The 18,716-nt window shown below is 33.3% G+C and overlaps 1 protein-coding gene across 1 annotated transcript in view; it reads left to right on the top strand.

Annotated features, from left to right (window-relative positions):
* The first annotated feature begins 2,338 nt into the window (after window positions 1-2,338).
* LOC145304042 (uncharacterized) overlaps window positions 2,339-18,716 on the top strand; it is an 88,823-nt gene continuing 72,445 nt past the window's right edge. Inside the window, exons 1-8 of the mRNA XM_080145802.1 lie at window positions 2,339-2,419; window positions 4,735-4,825; window positions 5,262-5,418; window positions 10,309-10,396; window positions 12,906-12,980; window positions 13,748-13,842; window positions 14,304-14,397; window positions 15,188-15,303. Coding sequence (XP_080001928.1) covers window positions 4,735-4,825; window positions 5,262-5,418; window positions 10,309-10,396; window positions 12,906-12,980; window positions 13,748-13,842; window positions 14,304-14,397; window positions 15,188-15,303 — 716 coding nt within the window. The 5' untranslated portion in view covers window positions 2,339-2,419. The remainder of the gene's footprint in view (window positions 2,420-4,734; window positions 4,826-5,261; window positions 5,419-10,308; window positions 10,397-12,905; window positions 12,981-13,747; window positions 13,843-14,303; window positions 14,398-15,187; window positions 15,304-18,716) is intronic.

The following is an 18,716-nucleotide window of genomic DNA, read 5'->3' as shown; positions in this document are numbered from 1 at the left end:
TTCTCATGTACTTTTAGTATGTAAGGAATTGTGTTCAAATTTTTAAGGAAAAAAAACAAATTAAACTTTAAAAGTTTTGAATTTAACTTTTTGAAAGTACAAACATAAAATATTTATAAAAATTTTAATTGTTATTTGTTTAATGGGATCTAGTGCAGTTCACGGTATAATGTTGCTTTTATCGATTATCTCTGAAAATATACTTTAAAAGGCTGCAAGCGGCCAAACGGCTGAACGTACATCATGTTATGTCCGCACATCGATAAAAGAAGGCCATTAGATTATCTGTAATAGTCAAGATGCACATGATAGCTTCACTGAAGAAATAAGTCATTTTCACTCATTTATGTGCGCTGCGAGATAACTGTACACTTTTGAGTAATGGCTTTTTTTGTGCCAGACTAATGTGCACGTGCAGCCGTTTTGCCGCTAGCAATTCATAGATTTTTGGAGATAATCGTTACCAGGAACATATTACAGTGAAGTGTACAATATCCGTTTAATGTATTATTGATAATCAAAAGTGAACATATAATGTATAATTTATCTTTGTACATTGTGTCAGGGAAGCATATGTTAATAGCAGATGAATTAATCTTCACCCCAACATTTACATCCAACCAAAGCAAGAATTTAGGCGAGAATATAATTGGATGGAAGATTAATTGACCGTCGATTGTCCTAACCCTGACATATTGTTCAATGTGTTCAGTGCAATGGTAATCCTATCTATAATACAAAGTAGAACGATGTCTGTCCGTCCGTCTGTCTGTCCGTCCGTACCTTAAGATCTCGGTAACCGCTGAACCGATTGGATTCTACTCTTCAGGGTATATACCTAATGGTCCTGTGGTGGTTTTAAGCTATTTTCTTGGGGGGTGGGACACCCCCAACCCCCCCCAAAAACAAAAAAAATCCCCCCCCATTTTTTTTTTTTTTTTTTAGAAGAATTCTTTTGTAGAAATATTCATTTGTAGAAGAATTCTTTTGTAGAAGATTTCTTTTGTAGAAAATTTCTTTTGTAGAAGATTTCTTTAGTTCTTCTTATTTTTTTTGAATTTTTTTGTTGTCATCTCTTGGGGCAAAGCCCTTAGAGGCTAGGGGCGAAGCCGCTAGTTATATATAAAGTAGTAAGCATTTTTGTCTTTAGCGAAGGATCTCGCTAACCGCTTAACTGGTATGGTTCTTCTTTACAGTGAAGCTTCTTTTTGGTCCAGGAAAGGATTTTAACTTATTTGGGGAAGGGTATCTTAACCCTCCCAAGCATGGGGAGGGTCGTCTTTTCCCCATCCCGCTTTAAGTGCCCCTAGAGGCTTCTAGGGGGCGTAACCGCTAGTTTAATATATAAATTACATTCTCTGTGTCGGTACAGTATGACCCCAAAATAATTATAAAAGAGTAAAAGAATAGTTATTTATCGCATGGTATTATAAACATCTTTCCGCGGATATAAAAATGTACAATTATATATTCGTAGAAAATTGGATGCTATGCATAATTTTTCAGTATGGCTGTGAACCGGTTCTAATTGAAATTCAATGGATATTAATAGGTTTCGTAGCGATACTGGAAATAATTTCCAATATGGCTTCGACACCGATTAATATCCACTGTATTAGAACCGATTCTGAGCCATACTGAAACGTCATGTAACAAATCGTTTTGCAAACAATTTTTCACGAATAATAAAAAGAAATCATAAAATTGCAACCAGTTTTGTTAGCCAGGGCCTTCAGCTCCTCTTGGCCAAAGAAACCCGGAATCAATCTTAAAATAATAATTTTATTTTACTATCTGCGGAATTATAGTCCGATGAGAAAAATAACTTTTAATGTTTAAAAAATTTCATAAATGGTGATTAACGAGTAGCAAACAATAATATTTTTCAAGATTTGACCATTAATTCTAAATTTTAATGCTCTAATATTTTTGGGATCATCCCGTACTTTTTTTTATATACATATGAAATGTTCAATCTAAAATCTTATATGTATTAATACATTAGTAGCTAGTGTGATTTTCGTAGGGCTCGGCAGCCACAGTTATGATTGGGTCATTTTTTTTCAACAAACCGCAGATCGTAGCCGCTGCTTTTAGAAGCTGCGGTCGCCCCTTGTCAAGAAGTTCCATTAATTTTCAGCAATTTCCCAATATTCCGCTGCCGAGCCGCCATGATAATATAATGCGGCTGCCGAGCCCTATTCATGATAATATGCGGCTGCCGAGCCCTGTTCATAAATTTCTATTTGTAATCCCATCATTCTTTCATATTAGATTTTGTTAGTTTTTTCTACATTTTGTCTACCTATACTATTTTCATCATTTATATTTCTAATTATTAAATTTGATTGTTATTTTTCAGGGGAAAAAATGAATGAAATGTACAGTAGAGTAATAGAAAATTATTTGTGACAACAAGGTTTGGTTTGTACGATTAATACTAGGGGGGGGAGGGGGGAGTTCTGACACTTGCGTAAACAGGTAGTATGAAATTTGTCAAGTAAGTTATTTGGCAAAAAAGTTTCCTTTTTTAATGTATTTTCCTTATATTTAAAAAAAAAGAAACATGCCTATAATCAATGTTTACGCAAAAGTGTCAGAACTTCTCCCCCCCCCCCCATTCATCTTTCTTTTCTCTTGGCGGATTTAAAAAAAAAAACCAAAACAGGGGTGTATATTTTCTTACCTACCTAGTTAAATTTCTTTCCCCCCGCCCCCCCCCCCCTTTATTGTGAAACATAAAATTGATAGATTATTTCTAACTACCACAACTGAAGTTGCTAGCAGCTTTCCTTATGAAAAAAATTATTCTTGTTTAGAAAAAGTTGACCATTGCTATATACCTACACGCTTTTTCAATAGATATCCATTTGCAAATTGGGGGAAATTGTTGTTCCTGTTGCTAATATGAAACAAAAATATGAATGAAGTTTTATTAAATGCATTGAACTTTAAGAAAATTGATAAGTGGCACACTACTCTTTAAATCTTGCCCTTTGCCAGGGATGCAGGGAGAGGACAATGGACTAAAGATAAATCTTCCCTCTTATATTGTCATTAACCATATTCGGATAAAGTCAGAGAGAGAAAGAGGGGACAATGGGCTGTTTATTACACTAGTCCAAAAAGTTAGTTTAATAATAACGTTTTCTTATTAGTTGACTGAACAACTTAGGGACTTGACTGAATTATGATTGGTTGGTTTATTGAGTTTACTGTTCAAACGTTTCAACCACTTATTTTACGCTACAGAAGGGGTAATTTTGTGTATCATCTTTGGGGATGTATATAAATTTATCCATTAAGATCCCTGGGATTAAGTACTAATTATACTCTGAGAAGGGGTTTGAGATAAGTGATAACAAATAAATAGAACCCACCCACCCTCTTAGAAAACTAGGGCATAATAGGTATTCGTCAATTAGTCTATCCATACATACCTGAGCTGGATCTTTAAATCACCACTAAAAGAATTTAAAGATCCAGCTCTGTATCCTTGAAAGAAATAGCATCATGTTTAAATTAGATTTATAAAGTTTGAAAACTATACTTGTTTAGATTTACTTCTATATTTTTATGTAGATTTTAAAGTTCAATTTTGGTTTGTTTTTCCTAGGGTGGCAATCCGGATCCGGGATCCGGAATCCGCCAAATTTTGGAATCCGGAATCCGTTTTTTAATAGCGAATTCCGGATTCTGAATTTGTAGGCTAAAATTAGCGTCTTGAGTTTTTTCTTACAACTTTCCCTGTTTGAAGGCAAAGATTATCATCATTATATATAATATCTTTTAAAATCTGGTTCAATTCTCGGAAGTGAATTATAGAAAAAAAACAAAAAAAAATAAGGGGGGGGTTTTAATGCAACCATCTCGTAATCAGTGAGCAAATGGCACTTAGAATTCGAATTTACATTTATAATTTTGCATGAGTAATCCTTGGTAGGTATATTTTCCCTAAATCGAACAAAAAGTTGGAAAAGTAACAGCTAACGGCTGGCGGCTCAGCTGTTTTGCCATTTTTTTGATATCTATATTGCAAATTGGTCACGAAACCTCTCTCAACACAATACTCTTTTCTACTCCAAAACGCTATCAAACGGTTCTAGACGGTAGCTGTTGGTACTTGAAGTTTTAAAATTGGTTATTGCTATCATTTAACATGAATTAAACCAAAAATATGTTTTAAAAAGTCGATTCCTACGTAATTGATGATGGATTTACCCTGAAAATAGGCAAAAAACGGCTGAACGGCTGAGCCGCTAGCCGTTACTTTTCCAACTTTTTGTTCGATTTAGGGAAAATAGACCTACCAAGGATTACTCATGCAAAAGTTCAGATCGAAATTCGAATTCTAAGTGTCATTTGCTCACTGATTACGAGATGGTTGCATTAAAAACCCCCCCCCTTTTGTAGCACTTATTTTTTTTTAATTTTTTTAAAAAGCCTTTTAAAATATTGCTAGAATCCGGAATCCGCCAAAAACAATAATCCGGAATTCGCAGGGAATCCGCCACTTTTTTCGACGGATTCTTTTAAGAATCCGGAATCCGAATCCGGCCCAAAAATTCGACGGATTGCCATCACTAGTTTTTCCTTTATTTTACTTTTATAAGCCCAAAACTATACCTATTTTTTTAAAAGCAGGATATATTTGTTTTACTGATATGGCATGAAGAAAATGGATATTCCCTTTTCAAAAATATTAAAAGCACAAACTAAAAACCGGTTTCTCAGATGGAGGATCTAAAAATCACAGATGAGGACTCCAGCAAGCTGGAACAGTCCAAGTTTCCAGTGGCCAGGGCTCTCAAACTTCGTCAGACAGGTATTATACACATATATATAGATATATGGATACATAGACAGACAGTGTATGTTTCCCAGCCTAGTTCAATTTCTTTCCCACATTTATATAGTAAAAAAACACTTTCTAATACAGGGAAGAAATCATGGAGGTAGGTGACTTTGTTCCGTTTATTACACTAGTCCCCAAAGTATTATAACTCTTCCTTATTAGTTGGCTTTTATTCATTTGATTGGTTGGTTCATAAAATTGAAAAATTGTAGGTTTAAACTTTCAACCAATAATTGTAAATCTACAGAAGGGGTAATTTTGTGTATCATCATTGAGGACATACAACAATATATTGACCAATGTCTTTTCTCCTTAGAACCATAGAAAAAAAAATAAGTTTTGTTCCAAAAATTTAAAAAGTTTCTATTTTGTTTATTTTGTGATTTAGAGAATATTTAAATTGTAGGCCAGAAAACTGCCCTTGGGGGATCCCAAAGTGTGGAAGAGCTGGCAGAGAACAAACTCATTGACAAGGGGTCCGACCACAGGCAGGAGCTAGAGGAGTTGGGCGTGTGGGAGCAGGAGTTTCAGGTCATAACATGCCAGCTTGGTCAAACACCCAGGTAAGTTGTCATTTATTATATAAAAGTAATGGGATGTGTGTCGGTTTCTGTGAGTTTGTCCGTCTAGCTTTCTCATTTTTCCTTTAATGCCTCTAAAAGAAGGGGCATAGCCGTTAGCTGCATAATATATATATATATATATATATATATATATTTTATATATTATATATATATACATATATATAGCGCAGCTAGATCTACGGCATTGACGTTTAGATTTAGAATAATATCGGGTTCATGATCGGAATATAGAAAGATATCTTTAAATTTATATTATTTCTTCTGCGTTTATTAATAGAAATGTACCTTGTTACATTTTATTAAGTATTTAAAAAACATACTTAATTGTAACAAAACTCTAAATAAGGTTCTATTCATTAACCTTAATGATTCACCCAATTACAAATCATTTGTTTTCATCAAGTAGAAATAATTTTCCTTTTTTAGATTAAAAATAGGTAAATAAAATCATTTTTGCAAAATATATTTTTCCTTTATCGTATTTATACCCTACTAATCTCTAAGGAGTGTTTTCACTATTTGGCCGGTTGAGGAGTATTTGGTTACACTAACTTATAACAGACAACCAGCCCTTTGATTTCACGACCTTAGTCTGAAGAATCTTACTTTGTATCGTAATAATAATAATATGCACCTGTTAGAGGGCAAATGCATTTTCAATTTAATGTTTCGCCTGAAAAAGTTATTGTTAATTACGTCTTTGGTATGACGTGTTGCAATTAAAACTTAGTTCATAGTTATCCTTATTAGAAGCGAAGAATCTCTATAAGTTGACATGTCCGTCCGTCTGTCTGCAAGAAACGTTATTTTTTCGACTGTTATATAAGATAGACGGGGCTAAAATTACCTATGTCGATGAGCATTCAGTATATCACTAACTTGGTCCTTCGGACCAATAGGTACATATTTTATGCAAGAAAGTTTCCTGATTTATTACTTTACAGATGTATATTTTTTATGACAATAAATATCTGCTCTAAAACTCACTTTGTCCATTGTTGCGTTTTCAATTTTTGTGCTTCGCTGCTTATAAATGTTGTCATCCTTGTTAAAATAAATTTTCCTTATTTTATAAGAAATTAGAATTCTCTTTCCTTATCTCTGTAACTCTATTTTCCTGTATTTACATAACTTTGTTGCAAGCAAGTCAAGGATGTAGGGGATAGAAAAATAATGTGTACCTAGTATTTTCAGCAGGGCTTCTAAACCGATTCATATCCGCTGGATTGGAACCGGCTCTAATTCATAATTAAAATTATGTATACATACAATACATAAATATTACCTAATATGTTGAAAAATTTGGATAGATGATTAATATCTCGATTAAAATTAACTATCAACTACGCCTCTAGGGGCATGCAAAATGTTTCTTTTCAATCTATGTTAAGATCAGCTGTTCACCAAAAAATATTTTTTCACCGCTTGATGGGGTTAGTTATGTTTCTTTTTTGCTTTTTCTTTTGGGAGAGTGTTGGTACCCTCCCTCTAAACTATAAAGGAGAACCATATCGGTTCGGCGGTTAGCGAAATCCTTTGTTAAAGACAGACAGACATCCTGTTACTTTATAAAAAGGATATAGGACAATTTTAATTCCAGCTATTTATAAACTGTTTTGACCTATGGTTGCACGCTTATAAAATCCATCCGTGGATAAGTTTAAATGTCTGATAATAACAAGATACTAACCTATCCCCTTTAAATGAATCTTGGTTTTAGTTTAGGCTTATCAGGATGAATAATTGCCCATTGTCTTATCCCTGCAGGCAACCCATTTTTCCTTACTACACACACACACACACACACACCTTTGCCTCAGTTTATACAATATAAATGCATTGGTTTGGTAATAAAGTGTTTTTGTTTTGTTGTAAAATAAGATAATAGCTAAGTTAAATATAAAAGTAACAGGATCTTACCGGACCGATATGGTTCTCCTTTACAGCGAAGCTTTTAATAGATCCAGGGAAGGTGTATAACTATTTTGTAGAGGATACCTCAAACCTCCCAAGAAAAATTGCCCCTAAAAAACCATCAAACCTCCCAAGAAAAATTGCCCCTAAAAAAACCATCAAAAACCTAAAATCATTGTATAATAAATGAGCTACTTATGGACATAATTGTCAGCTTGTGTATATTTATAAAAAAACGTTTTTTTCTGAAACAAATGGAATTACAATGCATTTTCTCTGTTGCATTTTTCCATGTCAGCTTATCCTTGTAGTTTGCAGGGTTGTAGAATTAGATCAACGCCGCATAAAATTGTCAAATTAATAATAGATAAATAATTCCGCAGATATCAGAATAATAAAGTGTGATATTGTAAAAATCATGCGGGTCATCCAGGGAGAATGGGACATATTGGAAAGGGTTTTAGTCATCTATATAATATTAAATTAAGCAAGAACAATTTTGTCAGTTCAAAGTGCAGCATCAGATTAGTTGCTTTACACCTACCTGCTAGGGGATGGTTTTGGTCAGGAAAATAGCCTTAAACCAATCCATGACATTTTAAAGCATCCCTAAAAAGTACAAAAGTACAACATATTTGGAAATACAATTTATGAGATCTAAAGCTTCAGACAAAAATCGTACTGCCTTGTATTATAGGATAATTTAACAATGTAAAGAAGAAAATATGAATGGTCTTAGAATGCACTAATTTTGCAGTGCATATATTTTAGTTTGCGAAAAAGACTTATTTTTCACGTGTTTTCTTCAGTCAAGCTTTTCCTATGCATCAATGGATCTTGGCTATTCCAGATTATAACGATGTGCAATGCATGCATAACATATTCGGCTGTTGAGAAAAATAATTTTTAAGCTATCAAGTTTTTATATTTTTTAATGATGAAAAATATACTCTTCTCTATTTCTGTATAAAATCACGTATATTTTCACCCACATTCTAACTAGTCCTAAAAGTTATTAAATTCATCATGTAAATGCAACGTGTAGTTCTAAATATTTTTCAGGTGTAGGAACAGAAATAAAAATAATTTAAATTATTTTACAGAAATTGAAAGAATGCAATGATAGAATTTAACGTATTTTCCCCATTTTTTTGTTTTTTTTTCAAACCAAAAAAAACTATATTAATAGTTACTATACCCCCTACTAGTAATTACGCCCTTGGAGGCTAGAACCAACCCACTTACGATTTTAGTTTAGAGCTTTTTCTTACGTTGAGGGGATGGGGTAAGGAGATTTAGGAAAGGTGAAGTTACCCTACCCCAAAATAGTTATAAACCTTCCAAGGACCTATGATATACTTCACTGTATCGGTCCTGTGGTTAGCGAGATCCTTCGGAACAGACAATCACACCTAGACATCCTGTTACTTTTATATAGAGATAGAACTATTCTGTTTTAAATAATCTGTTCCAACATTCTTAATTCACTGTCCTGTCTAAATGTGTAATGTTATTTTTGCTCTTATAAACAAAATCACGTTTCCACCAGGAAGGGAAATGACATTGGACTGAAAAATGTACTGGTAATCCAAAGTTTTATATTCATGTCATCAAAAGTTAGGTATTTTTATTGAATTTTGATTGGTTTTTTTGAAATTGTAGTTTCCAAGCTTTTCATCTAAAAATTTTAATCTAAAGATGGGGATGTATATAAATTTATCGTCCATTGTCTTATCCCTTAAGATTTCTGCGTTTCTACTCTTTATTTAACTCTTACTCTATGCTGGCCTCCCAACTCTTTTCCCCTCTCCTAATGGATATTGTATTACTTGGATGTTACACCAGATTTTCATGTGCTCTGATTAAGTAAAACTCGCATCGGGCTAAAATAACACTATCCTTTAACTTATACCCTCCCTTGCTACTGGATGAATGAATTGACCAATAAATGATTTCCATGTTAGCAACCTCAATTGATGACAATTTTTCATCTGTCATAATATACATGTATATTCCATGTCCATTCTTCTCTCAAATTCTCTCGTATATAGATAAGTGCGGATTTTCTAAATTCTAGGGAAATAAAATGTTTGCAAATATTTCTATTTATTTGCAACGTTGGTGTTGTCCATAAGTTTAGTTTAATATAAAACAAGGATATTAACATCTATGAGAAGCGAAACACAAAATTTCAAAGACTGCACAAACAGATAAAGTAAGTTTTAGAGCACACGTTCAGTTGTAATAATAAACAACAAATAAAGATATAATATGCAAACACTCAAAGAAAATCACGAATTTAAAAGAAATATGGTTTATAAACAAAACAATGTATAGACTAGATGCGCATATGTCATAAGAATCTTCACTGAAAATTTTAGTTGTATATCTTTAAAAACAGCCGAGAAAATCACTTTTCCCCTTTAGCATTACGCACTGACGATCAGACAAGGGGAATTTTAGAGTGTCTGCGCTACTAAAAACCGCTAGGTCTACCTATGAATTGAAAGAATCTTATAACAATTATCTTGATGAATCGTGGAAATATTTTATTCGCTATCTATCTTAGTTATTTGCTTTGCTTTAGTCCAAACGACAATAAATTCTTTTATAATATTAAAATAATAAAAGTCAAACATCTCAAGTATTTTTAAATCATCCTTATAATAAAGTAACAGGATCTCCGTGTATCAGTGTGATTGTACTGAAAAATCTTGCTAACCGCTGAACCGATTTGGTTCTACTTTACAGTGTAGCTTCTCATAGGTTTCTGGAGAGATTAAAAGGATAAAAAAATTGGACAATATTTCATAAGTGCTCCTAGAGACCTGAAGAGGCATACTCGCTAGTATGATTAAAAGAGAAACTTGTTTTTTTACGGGATTTAATATATTTGTTTAAGGATGGTTTAAGCCTATTTCTTTAGATTTTTCAATAATTTAATTTTGTATTCAGGTCTACCTTTCTGATGGTATTTTCTCCAGACAGAACCTTGATGGCCTCTACTCATGGGGATCATGCCATCTATGTCACTCAGACTAAGGTAAAAGTTTTACAATAACGTTTTCATAATCGTTGGTGTAACTACTTTGGCGTTTCAACCACTAATTGTAAACTACAAAATGGGAATTTTGTGAATCATCATTAGGGATGTCCAGCAATTTATCGACCAAGCCTCTGGTTACAAATAATTTGTAATAAGATAAACATAAATAACATAAAAGGATGTTTGGAATGCAAATATGTACCCAAAATTATATTATTCGTTTGTTTAAAATTTTTGGGTAATTTTTTCAAAGGGGTTGTTTCACGAAATGCATTTGAACTTAATTTAGTGAACCGCATATTTTTTTCCTAGTTAACCCTTACAGATCGGCCCCACCCCCCCTCTAGTTTTTTCAATCTCATTTTTTTTGTAGGTAAGATGGAGAGCTGTAACTTCATGACTTATTAAGTTTAGTAATTATACGTCGGCAAGAGTTGATTTTATTAGGATATCTGGTCTGTGTCGGTCGTGATGTCAGGTCAAAGTCGGTTGGGTAGCAAAAAAATTTAGAAAAAAATCTAAATAAATCTTAATTTCTACATTATGACTTTTGTGTATAAGGTAGAAACCTAAATTTTTTTTGGTGAATACTTAGATATCAATGACCATCTGAGAAAAGTGGTGTTATGACCGTTTGACCGCTCCCTGACCGACTTTATGACCGATTTTTGTCCGGCTTTTACTACAGACATATATCATGAATATTGTGGCTTCTATTACAGCTAGAGACCTTTAATTATTTTTGGTAAATCCTTGAGCAATAATAAACAGATAAAAATATTAATTTGCGCCGCAAACCGCCGTTTTACCGCCGTAACCGCCGAAAATGGCGGTTTCCGTTATTTGCCGTTTTTCGGCGATGATCAGAAAAAGTAATTTTGTTGTTATGAAAAATAAAAGTTCGTCCTAAAATTTGGTCACCCTAGCTGCAAAATTGGCCGCTCTACAGCTGTTTTAAAATTTAGCGGCTGGCCGCTAAAAAGCGGCTAAGGAGCGGTCTGACTGCTATGACTAGAAAAAGTAATTTTCTCTAAAAATACACATGAACCACCATCTGTACCAGGAGCCGAGATAGAGGGGGGGGGGGCTCTTTGAGTCCCCCCCCCCCCCCCGATCTATTTAGGTGGGAATTGGGGCCCGATCTGTAAGGGTTAATGGGTTAAACTACATTTATATAGCCATATATTTGAAATAAATTCAATGTTCTACCACGTAGTTTTTAAAATATCAAGATTTGAAAATTGTCTTTTTGTGATATATGCAATTTAAAAAGACGATTTTCAAGTCTTGATATTTTAAAAACTACGTGGTAGAAAATTGAAATTCTTTCAAATATATGCCATATAAATGTAGTTTAACCATTTAACCGGGAGAAAATATGCGGTTCACTAAATTAAGTTCAAATGCATTTCGTGAAACTACTCCTTATGATTGAATGGTTCCAATTGGATAATATCCAAACATTACATCCAATAACTTTGATTAGCAGAAGAGTTATAATTGTTTATCATCATTGGGGATTAATATCATTTGCGTATATTGTCTTATACCTTATGATCACCGATGGTTACATAAAACATCCTGACTTAGGTGAATATCTAAAACTAATTGGATATAAATGTTGACAAATGTCTGTATTTAATCAGGGATCCAAAGGGATAAGACAATGGCCGATAAATTGATGTACATCCCCAATGATGATACACAAATTTACCACTTCTGTAGATTAGAATTATTGGTTGAAATGTTTGAACACTCAACTTAAAAATCGAACCAATCATAATTCGAAAGTCCCCCGAGTTGTTAAGCTAACGAATAAGGAAACAAAATTATAGAACTTTGGAGACTAGTGTAATAGACAGCCCTTTGTCCCATGTAGAAAAGCTTTGCTTTTAAAAAGTACTTTTTCTCCTCTAAATATGAGGATAAGGAAAAAAACAAAGAAATCTAAAGTTTTCATCATTTTTCATGAATAATAAAGAGGATTTTTTCCTTACTTAATCTTTCCAAAGTACACCTATTTCACTTTAGAGTCTAAAAATACCATTATATTTTGTCCCTTTGTAGCGCAGCAATAAAAATATTAGATGATAAAAGAACGTTTCATGAAATATAGTTATAGTAAACTATAACTATCTGAAATGTTTTAAAATGATAATTTTTATGTAGTTAAAAATTCAGTTTGTCGTCGATGTTATGACAGCTACTAAGAATCATGAATGTATTAAGGCTAAAAAAATTCATTATTTTATAATTTCCAACATCTATTTTGTTTTTTTAATTGGGGATAATCCACGTATTTTAAACAATGTTTGTTGATTTAAAATCAAATTGGCACATTTATAATGCGTTATTATAATAGCGCAGTTTTTTGCAATTAGAGTAAATCTGCTTTATAATTCACGTTGTCATATTTCTATCCGAGATTTTTTCTGCTTCGCTACTTACGGGTCTTGTCATTCTTGTTTATATTTCTATTTGTTCATTGTTATATATTTTATTTAAGACTGGGAAATGTTTGCACAGCCTAAAGGGTCATCCAAGAACTCCCTGGTGTATAGAGTTCCATCCATCTAGAAAGGTAAGTGTACACATACAAGAACTGTGGTGTGGTGTATAGAGTTCCACCCATCTAGAAAGGTAAGTGAACATATCCAAGAACTTCATAGTGGATAGAGTTCCATCCATTATCTAGAAAGGTAAGTGTACACATACAAAAACGCCTTAGTGTAAATAGTTCCATCCATCTAGAAAGGTAAGTGTACGTACACATACAAGAACTATGGTGTATAGAGTTCCATTCATCTATAAAGGTTAGTGTACAGTACAACACATACAAGAACTTTGATGTATAGAGTTCCATCCATCTAGAAATGTAAGTGTACACATCCAAGAACTCAATAGTGTATAGAGTTCCATTCATCTAGATAGGTAAGTGTACACATACAAGAACTATGGTGTATTGAGTTCCATCCATCTAGAAATGTAAGTGTACACATACAAGAACTCCATAGTGTATAGAGTTCCATTCATCTGGAAAGGTAAGTGTACACAACATACAATAACTATGGTGTATAGAGTTCCATCCATCTAGTAAGGTAAGTGTACACATACAAGAACTATAGTTATAGAGTTCCATCCATCTAGAAAGGTAAGTGTACACATACAAGAACTATGGTGTATAGAGTTGCATCCAGGTAGCGTCTAAAATTTTTACTTTTTATAGGTTGAAATTTATTTTTTTTGGCTATATGGAACATTTATGATTGGTATATAGGTATAAATGAAAGGTCTTTCAGTTTTTTAAAATTAATCTATATATTTTTTATGAACACTAATATTTTTCAGGGCATATTGGCCAGCGGCTGTCTTGGCGGTCAAGTGCGCATCTGGGACCTGCACGGAGGCAGCGCCCTTTGGGCCACGGAGTATGTCATTGCCAGGAATGATGCCATCTTAACGGCCAGCTGTTAAAACCTTTTTTAAACATCGAAGCTTATTTTGATAACCAGTTTTTATGTTTTTTTAAAATAAAGTTTTGTCCTTGGTTCTTATGAAAATTCACGGTAAATTGATTAACATCTTTAATGATGATAATCAAAATTACCCCATCTATTAATTATTATCATTGGTTGAAAAGATTTTAGACAGTATAGTAGGTATTAGTTTTTATCAACTAATCAAAATTGGAGTACAATCCCTAAAGTTTCAAGCTAACGAATGAGAAAATATTTAAATGAAACCATAGGGACCATTGTAATTTACTGTTCGATGTTTTGGCTTATTTGGTGAGAAATTCCACCATATTTCTCTTTATGTACACCATGGTGCTGGTACCAGTAAAACAATTATTAGGATGCTTGCTAAAATTTAGCTGGTTGTAAAAACGGCTGCAAACCTGCAGTATCACTTTCCATCCTGTGGAGAAATTTCTGGTGATCGCCACCTGCAACGAGATCCTGTTCTGGGACTGGGAGAAGGAGGAACCTGAAGTTAAGGTTAGTTTTATATTTTCAAAACTATGTGGTAGAAAATTACAATCCATTAAAGAAATAAAAACGCTGAATTTTAATAAATTCCATTATTTGTTAAATATTCGTTACTAGTACGTCGTTAGTCAAAATAAAATTATGACGATTAAAAGTATTTTATTGATTTTTATTGTATTTTTATATCATTTGCAATTATGATAAATTGCAATGAAAAAAACCGTTTTTTTAGGATGGGGAAATTCCCAGTTATTATATTTTTATGCATTTTGTACAAAAAAAAGAAATTAATATTATATTATGGCAGCTATAATTTAACTAGAGTTTGTCCTACTGTACATTTTAATCTAGAGGTTTCAATGGGCACTTCAGGGAAGAGAGGAGGCGGGATTAATTCGACCCCCAACTTTAAAGCTTAGTTTTAAAAAGTATATAATGAAATCAAGTTGGACGGGGGAGGGGGGGGGGGGGGGGTATTTTTCATTAACGATTTCTCTTAGGAGGTTTGATGTGCCCTCCCCCCAAAACAGTTATACCTCTCACTAGACCTCTAAGGAGCTTCACTGTAAAAGAGAACCATATCAGAAAGAAAAAAAATTAATATTGAATTATAAGGTTGGGGGGGAGGGGGAGGTATTATTCCAGAACAGATTTCTCTTAGAGAAGTCTTCCCCCAAAATGGTTATAAACCCTCTCTGGACCTCTAAGAAGCTTCAGTGTAAAGGAGAACCATATCAGTTTATCTTAAACTAAACCCAAACAGACAGACATCCTGTTACTTTTTATTAATCTTGTTTAGATATGTACGCGGTCCTTCCACGAAAAGGTTCGGTACGTCCAGTTTGACCGGCTGGGCCACCAGCTGATAACAGCCATTGCTAATGTGAATGCTGTACCTGATCATCAGAGCGCAAGGTACGTTTAGTTTGGCTAAAACCATAGTTGGTTCTTTCCCTTACAAGTGCCTATCGAGCACTAAATTCCCCAGCACCCCTTGTTTTTTTTAGTTAAATTGAAAATAAGAAGTGTTTTTTTTCTATGATTAATCCCTTTGGGAGCCTAACTCTGCAGGACTTTTACTTGCAGTACGGGGCTACTCAAAGCCTGACTTGATCTAAAGTAATAAACAAACAAACGATAAACTACTCAACCCCTCTCCCTATTTTTTTAAATTTATTTCAAAGTAAAGAGGAGGGTGAGTTTTAGGATAGCCGCCCTATAACAAACAATAACAAACAGCCACTAGAGGATCATATGAAGGAAATGAAGTCATTCCTAAAAAGGACAGAAATTCCCTTCCAAAAAGGACAGAAATCATCTTCCTTTTTCTCAGATATCTCAAATATGGACAAAAATCACTCTCCTTTTTCTCACATATCTGAAAAAGAGGATAAAAATCACCTTCCTAAATCTCACTTTATCTTCCTAATTCTAAGAAAATTAACCCAATACCTCTAAGTTCTTCCTTATTCTCAGATAGCCTACCTTATTCTAAGAAATTCTTCCTTATTCTAATAAGATCTACCTTATTCTAAGAAATACTTCCTAATTCTATGACAATCTACCTTATTCTAAGACATTCTTCCTTATTCTAAGAAATTCTTCCTAATTCTATGAAAATCTACCTTATTATAAGACATTCTTCCTTATTCTAAGAAATTCTTAGTTATTCTAATAAGATCTACCTTATTCTAAGAAATACTTCCTAATTCTATGAAAATCTACCATATTATAAGACATTCTTCCTTTTTCTAAGAAAATCTACCTTATTCTAAGACATTCTTCCTAATTCTATGAAAATCTATCTTATTCTAAGACATTCTTCCTTATTCTAAGAAAATCTACCTTATTCTAAGACATTCTTCCTTATTCTAAGAAAATCTACCTTATTCTAAGACATTCTTCCTTATTCTAAGAAAATCTACCTTATTCTAGGACATTCTTCCTTATTCTAAGAAAATCTCTTCCTAAATCTCACTTAATCTTCCTAATTATAAGAAAATTAACCCAATACCTCCTAGTTCTTCCTTATTCTCAGATAGCCTACCTTATTCTAAGAAATTCTTCCTTATTCTAATAAGATCTACCTTATTCTAAGAAATACTTCCTAATTCTATGAAAATCTACCTTATTATAAGACATTCTTCCTTATTCTAAGAAAATCTACCTTTTTCCCTCAAAGTCTTCCTTCTCATCACATATCCTTCCTTTGTCTCAGATAATTTAGCTAATTCTTGCTAATTAGACCAACCATTCCTGGGATCTTAAGCTTCAGACAGAAAAACCTTACTATTTTCTTCATATTCTACCAGGAGATGAGAAAAGTGCTGTGTTGCAATAATTTTATGTAGATCAGATTTTTTCATCCAAATAAAAAAGCTAGCTTTTTTTAAGAGTGAAAAATAAGAATGTTTTTAATTTAATGACAAACTAGCCCCTAGAGACCTCTTTAATTTTAGTGGGTTTCTAATTTTTTTTTTTTTGGGGGGGGGGGAGATTTTTCCTAGGGGAGATATCTCTTTAGAATGTGTTAGTACTCTCCCCCAAAATAGCTATAAACCTTCCTTTGTCTTATAAGAAGCTAAACAGTAATGAAGAACCATACTGCTTCTATATATAATACTAGCGGCTTCGCCCCTAGCCTCTAGGGGCTTCGCCCTATATAGTTTTGGGAAGTCAACCCTCCATAATAGAAATATTCAAAAAAATATTCTTCGTTTAATTACTCTGTGATAAAACTAAACCCAGGTTGTGCGCTTTATGCAGAAAAATTTTAATTTGTACAAATTAAACCCAGGTTGTTTGCCGTATACAAAAAATTTCAATTCGTAAAAATTAGACCTAGGTTGTTCGCATACACAAAAATTAAAATAAAAAAAAATATATTTTTATTTTTTTTTTTTGGGGGGGGGGGGATTCATGGGGGCTTTGCCCCATGTTGCAGTGGGGTTCCCCCACCCCAATTACTGGTTTTTGTTTTAAAAAATTAAAAAAAAAAAAAAAATTGGAAGTGGGGATTTTTTTATTTTTGGGGGGGTTGGAGTGTCCCACCTCCCAAGAAAATAGCTTAAAACCACCAGAGGACCAGTAGGTATATTCCCAAAAGGGTAGAGCCCAATTTGATCAGCAGTTACTGAGATTTTACAAAAAATGTAAAAAAAAAAATTTTGGGGGTTGGATTTTTTTTATTTTTGGGGGGGTTGGGGGTGTCCCACCCCCCAAGAAAATAGCCTAAAACCACCACAGGACCAGTAGGTATATTCTCTGAAGAGTAGAATCCAATCGGTTCAGTGGTTACCGAGATCTTAAGGGACAGACAGACAGACGGACAGACGGACAGACATCAAGCTACTTTGTATTATAGATTAAAAAAATATTCTTATAAAAAAGGTAGCTTTTAGAAATTAGAAAAAAAAACGTCCGTCAGCTTGGCTAGCCTGGACAAGAATTTGACGCAGCACGGCCGGCTACATGGTAAGGGAGGGGGTGTATTTTTTATGAACGAACACAAACCCACAGACATACATTTAAAATAAGACCATAGACTATGTATATTTAGAATTTTAAGAATTTTAATGGATAATTAATTATATTGTTAGTGTTTTATTTCAAACTAGCGGCTACGCTCCTAGAGACACTTTTAGGGGCACTTTAGGTGGTGGGAATTGAATTTAATATCTCCATTTTCTATAGTAGTTTAAAATGAAAAAGTGAAAAAAATGAAGGGAAGGGGGTTAATTTTTTTTGTTTTGGTGGGGGGGGGATCATACTCATCCCCACATTTTTCATTTCTGTTTTTTTTTATTTTAAATTAAAATTTTTTGTAAAGGAGTAATATTTTTCAAGGTGGGTGGTGGTACCCTTCTCAAAATGTCTATAAACCTTCTCAGGATCTATGAGAAGCTACAGTGTAAAAATGAACCATATCGGTTCAGCGGTATCTAATTATTTTAAAAAAACTTTTATATTACATATTCTATATTTACAAATTGTCTTTGATATGTTGTCCTTGTCCCATGCCGAAACAGAGAAATCAACCTATAATCAGGAATTAAGAGGGATAGGACAATGGATGATAAATCAATTTACTTAATTAATTAAATAAAAAGTCTCTAAAGTTGTTGAGCCCATTAATAAGAAATTGTTAAAATAAAACTGTGTAATAATCCAGGGAGGGAGTGAATATTGAGCTGTTTATTACACTGCACTGGTCCCCAAAGTTTTATAATAACGTTTTCTTATTCAGTGACTTAAAACTTTTATTGAATTTTATTGGTTTGTACATTAAAATGAGTGTCCTGTCCATTAACGATTCAATTCAACCACTA

This window comes from Acartia tonsa, chromosome 13 (assembly GCF_053477335.1).
Source record: "Acartia tonsa isolate MP-2025a chromosome 13, ASM5347733v1, whole genome shotgun sequence".
NCBI classification, from domain to species: domain Eukaryota; kingdom Metazoa; phylum Arthropoda; class Copepoda; order Calanoida; family Acartiidae; genus Acartia; species Acartia tonsa.
Note: the sequence above shows the minus strand (reverse complement) of the source record. Positions and strands in the feature narration are given on the sequence as shown.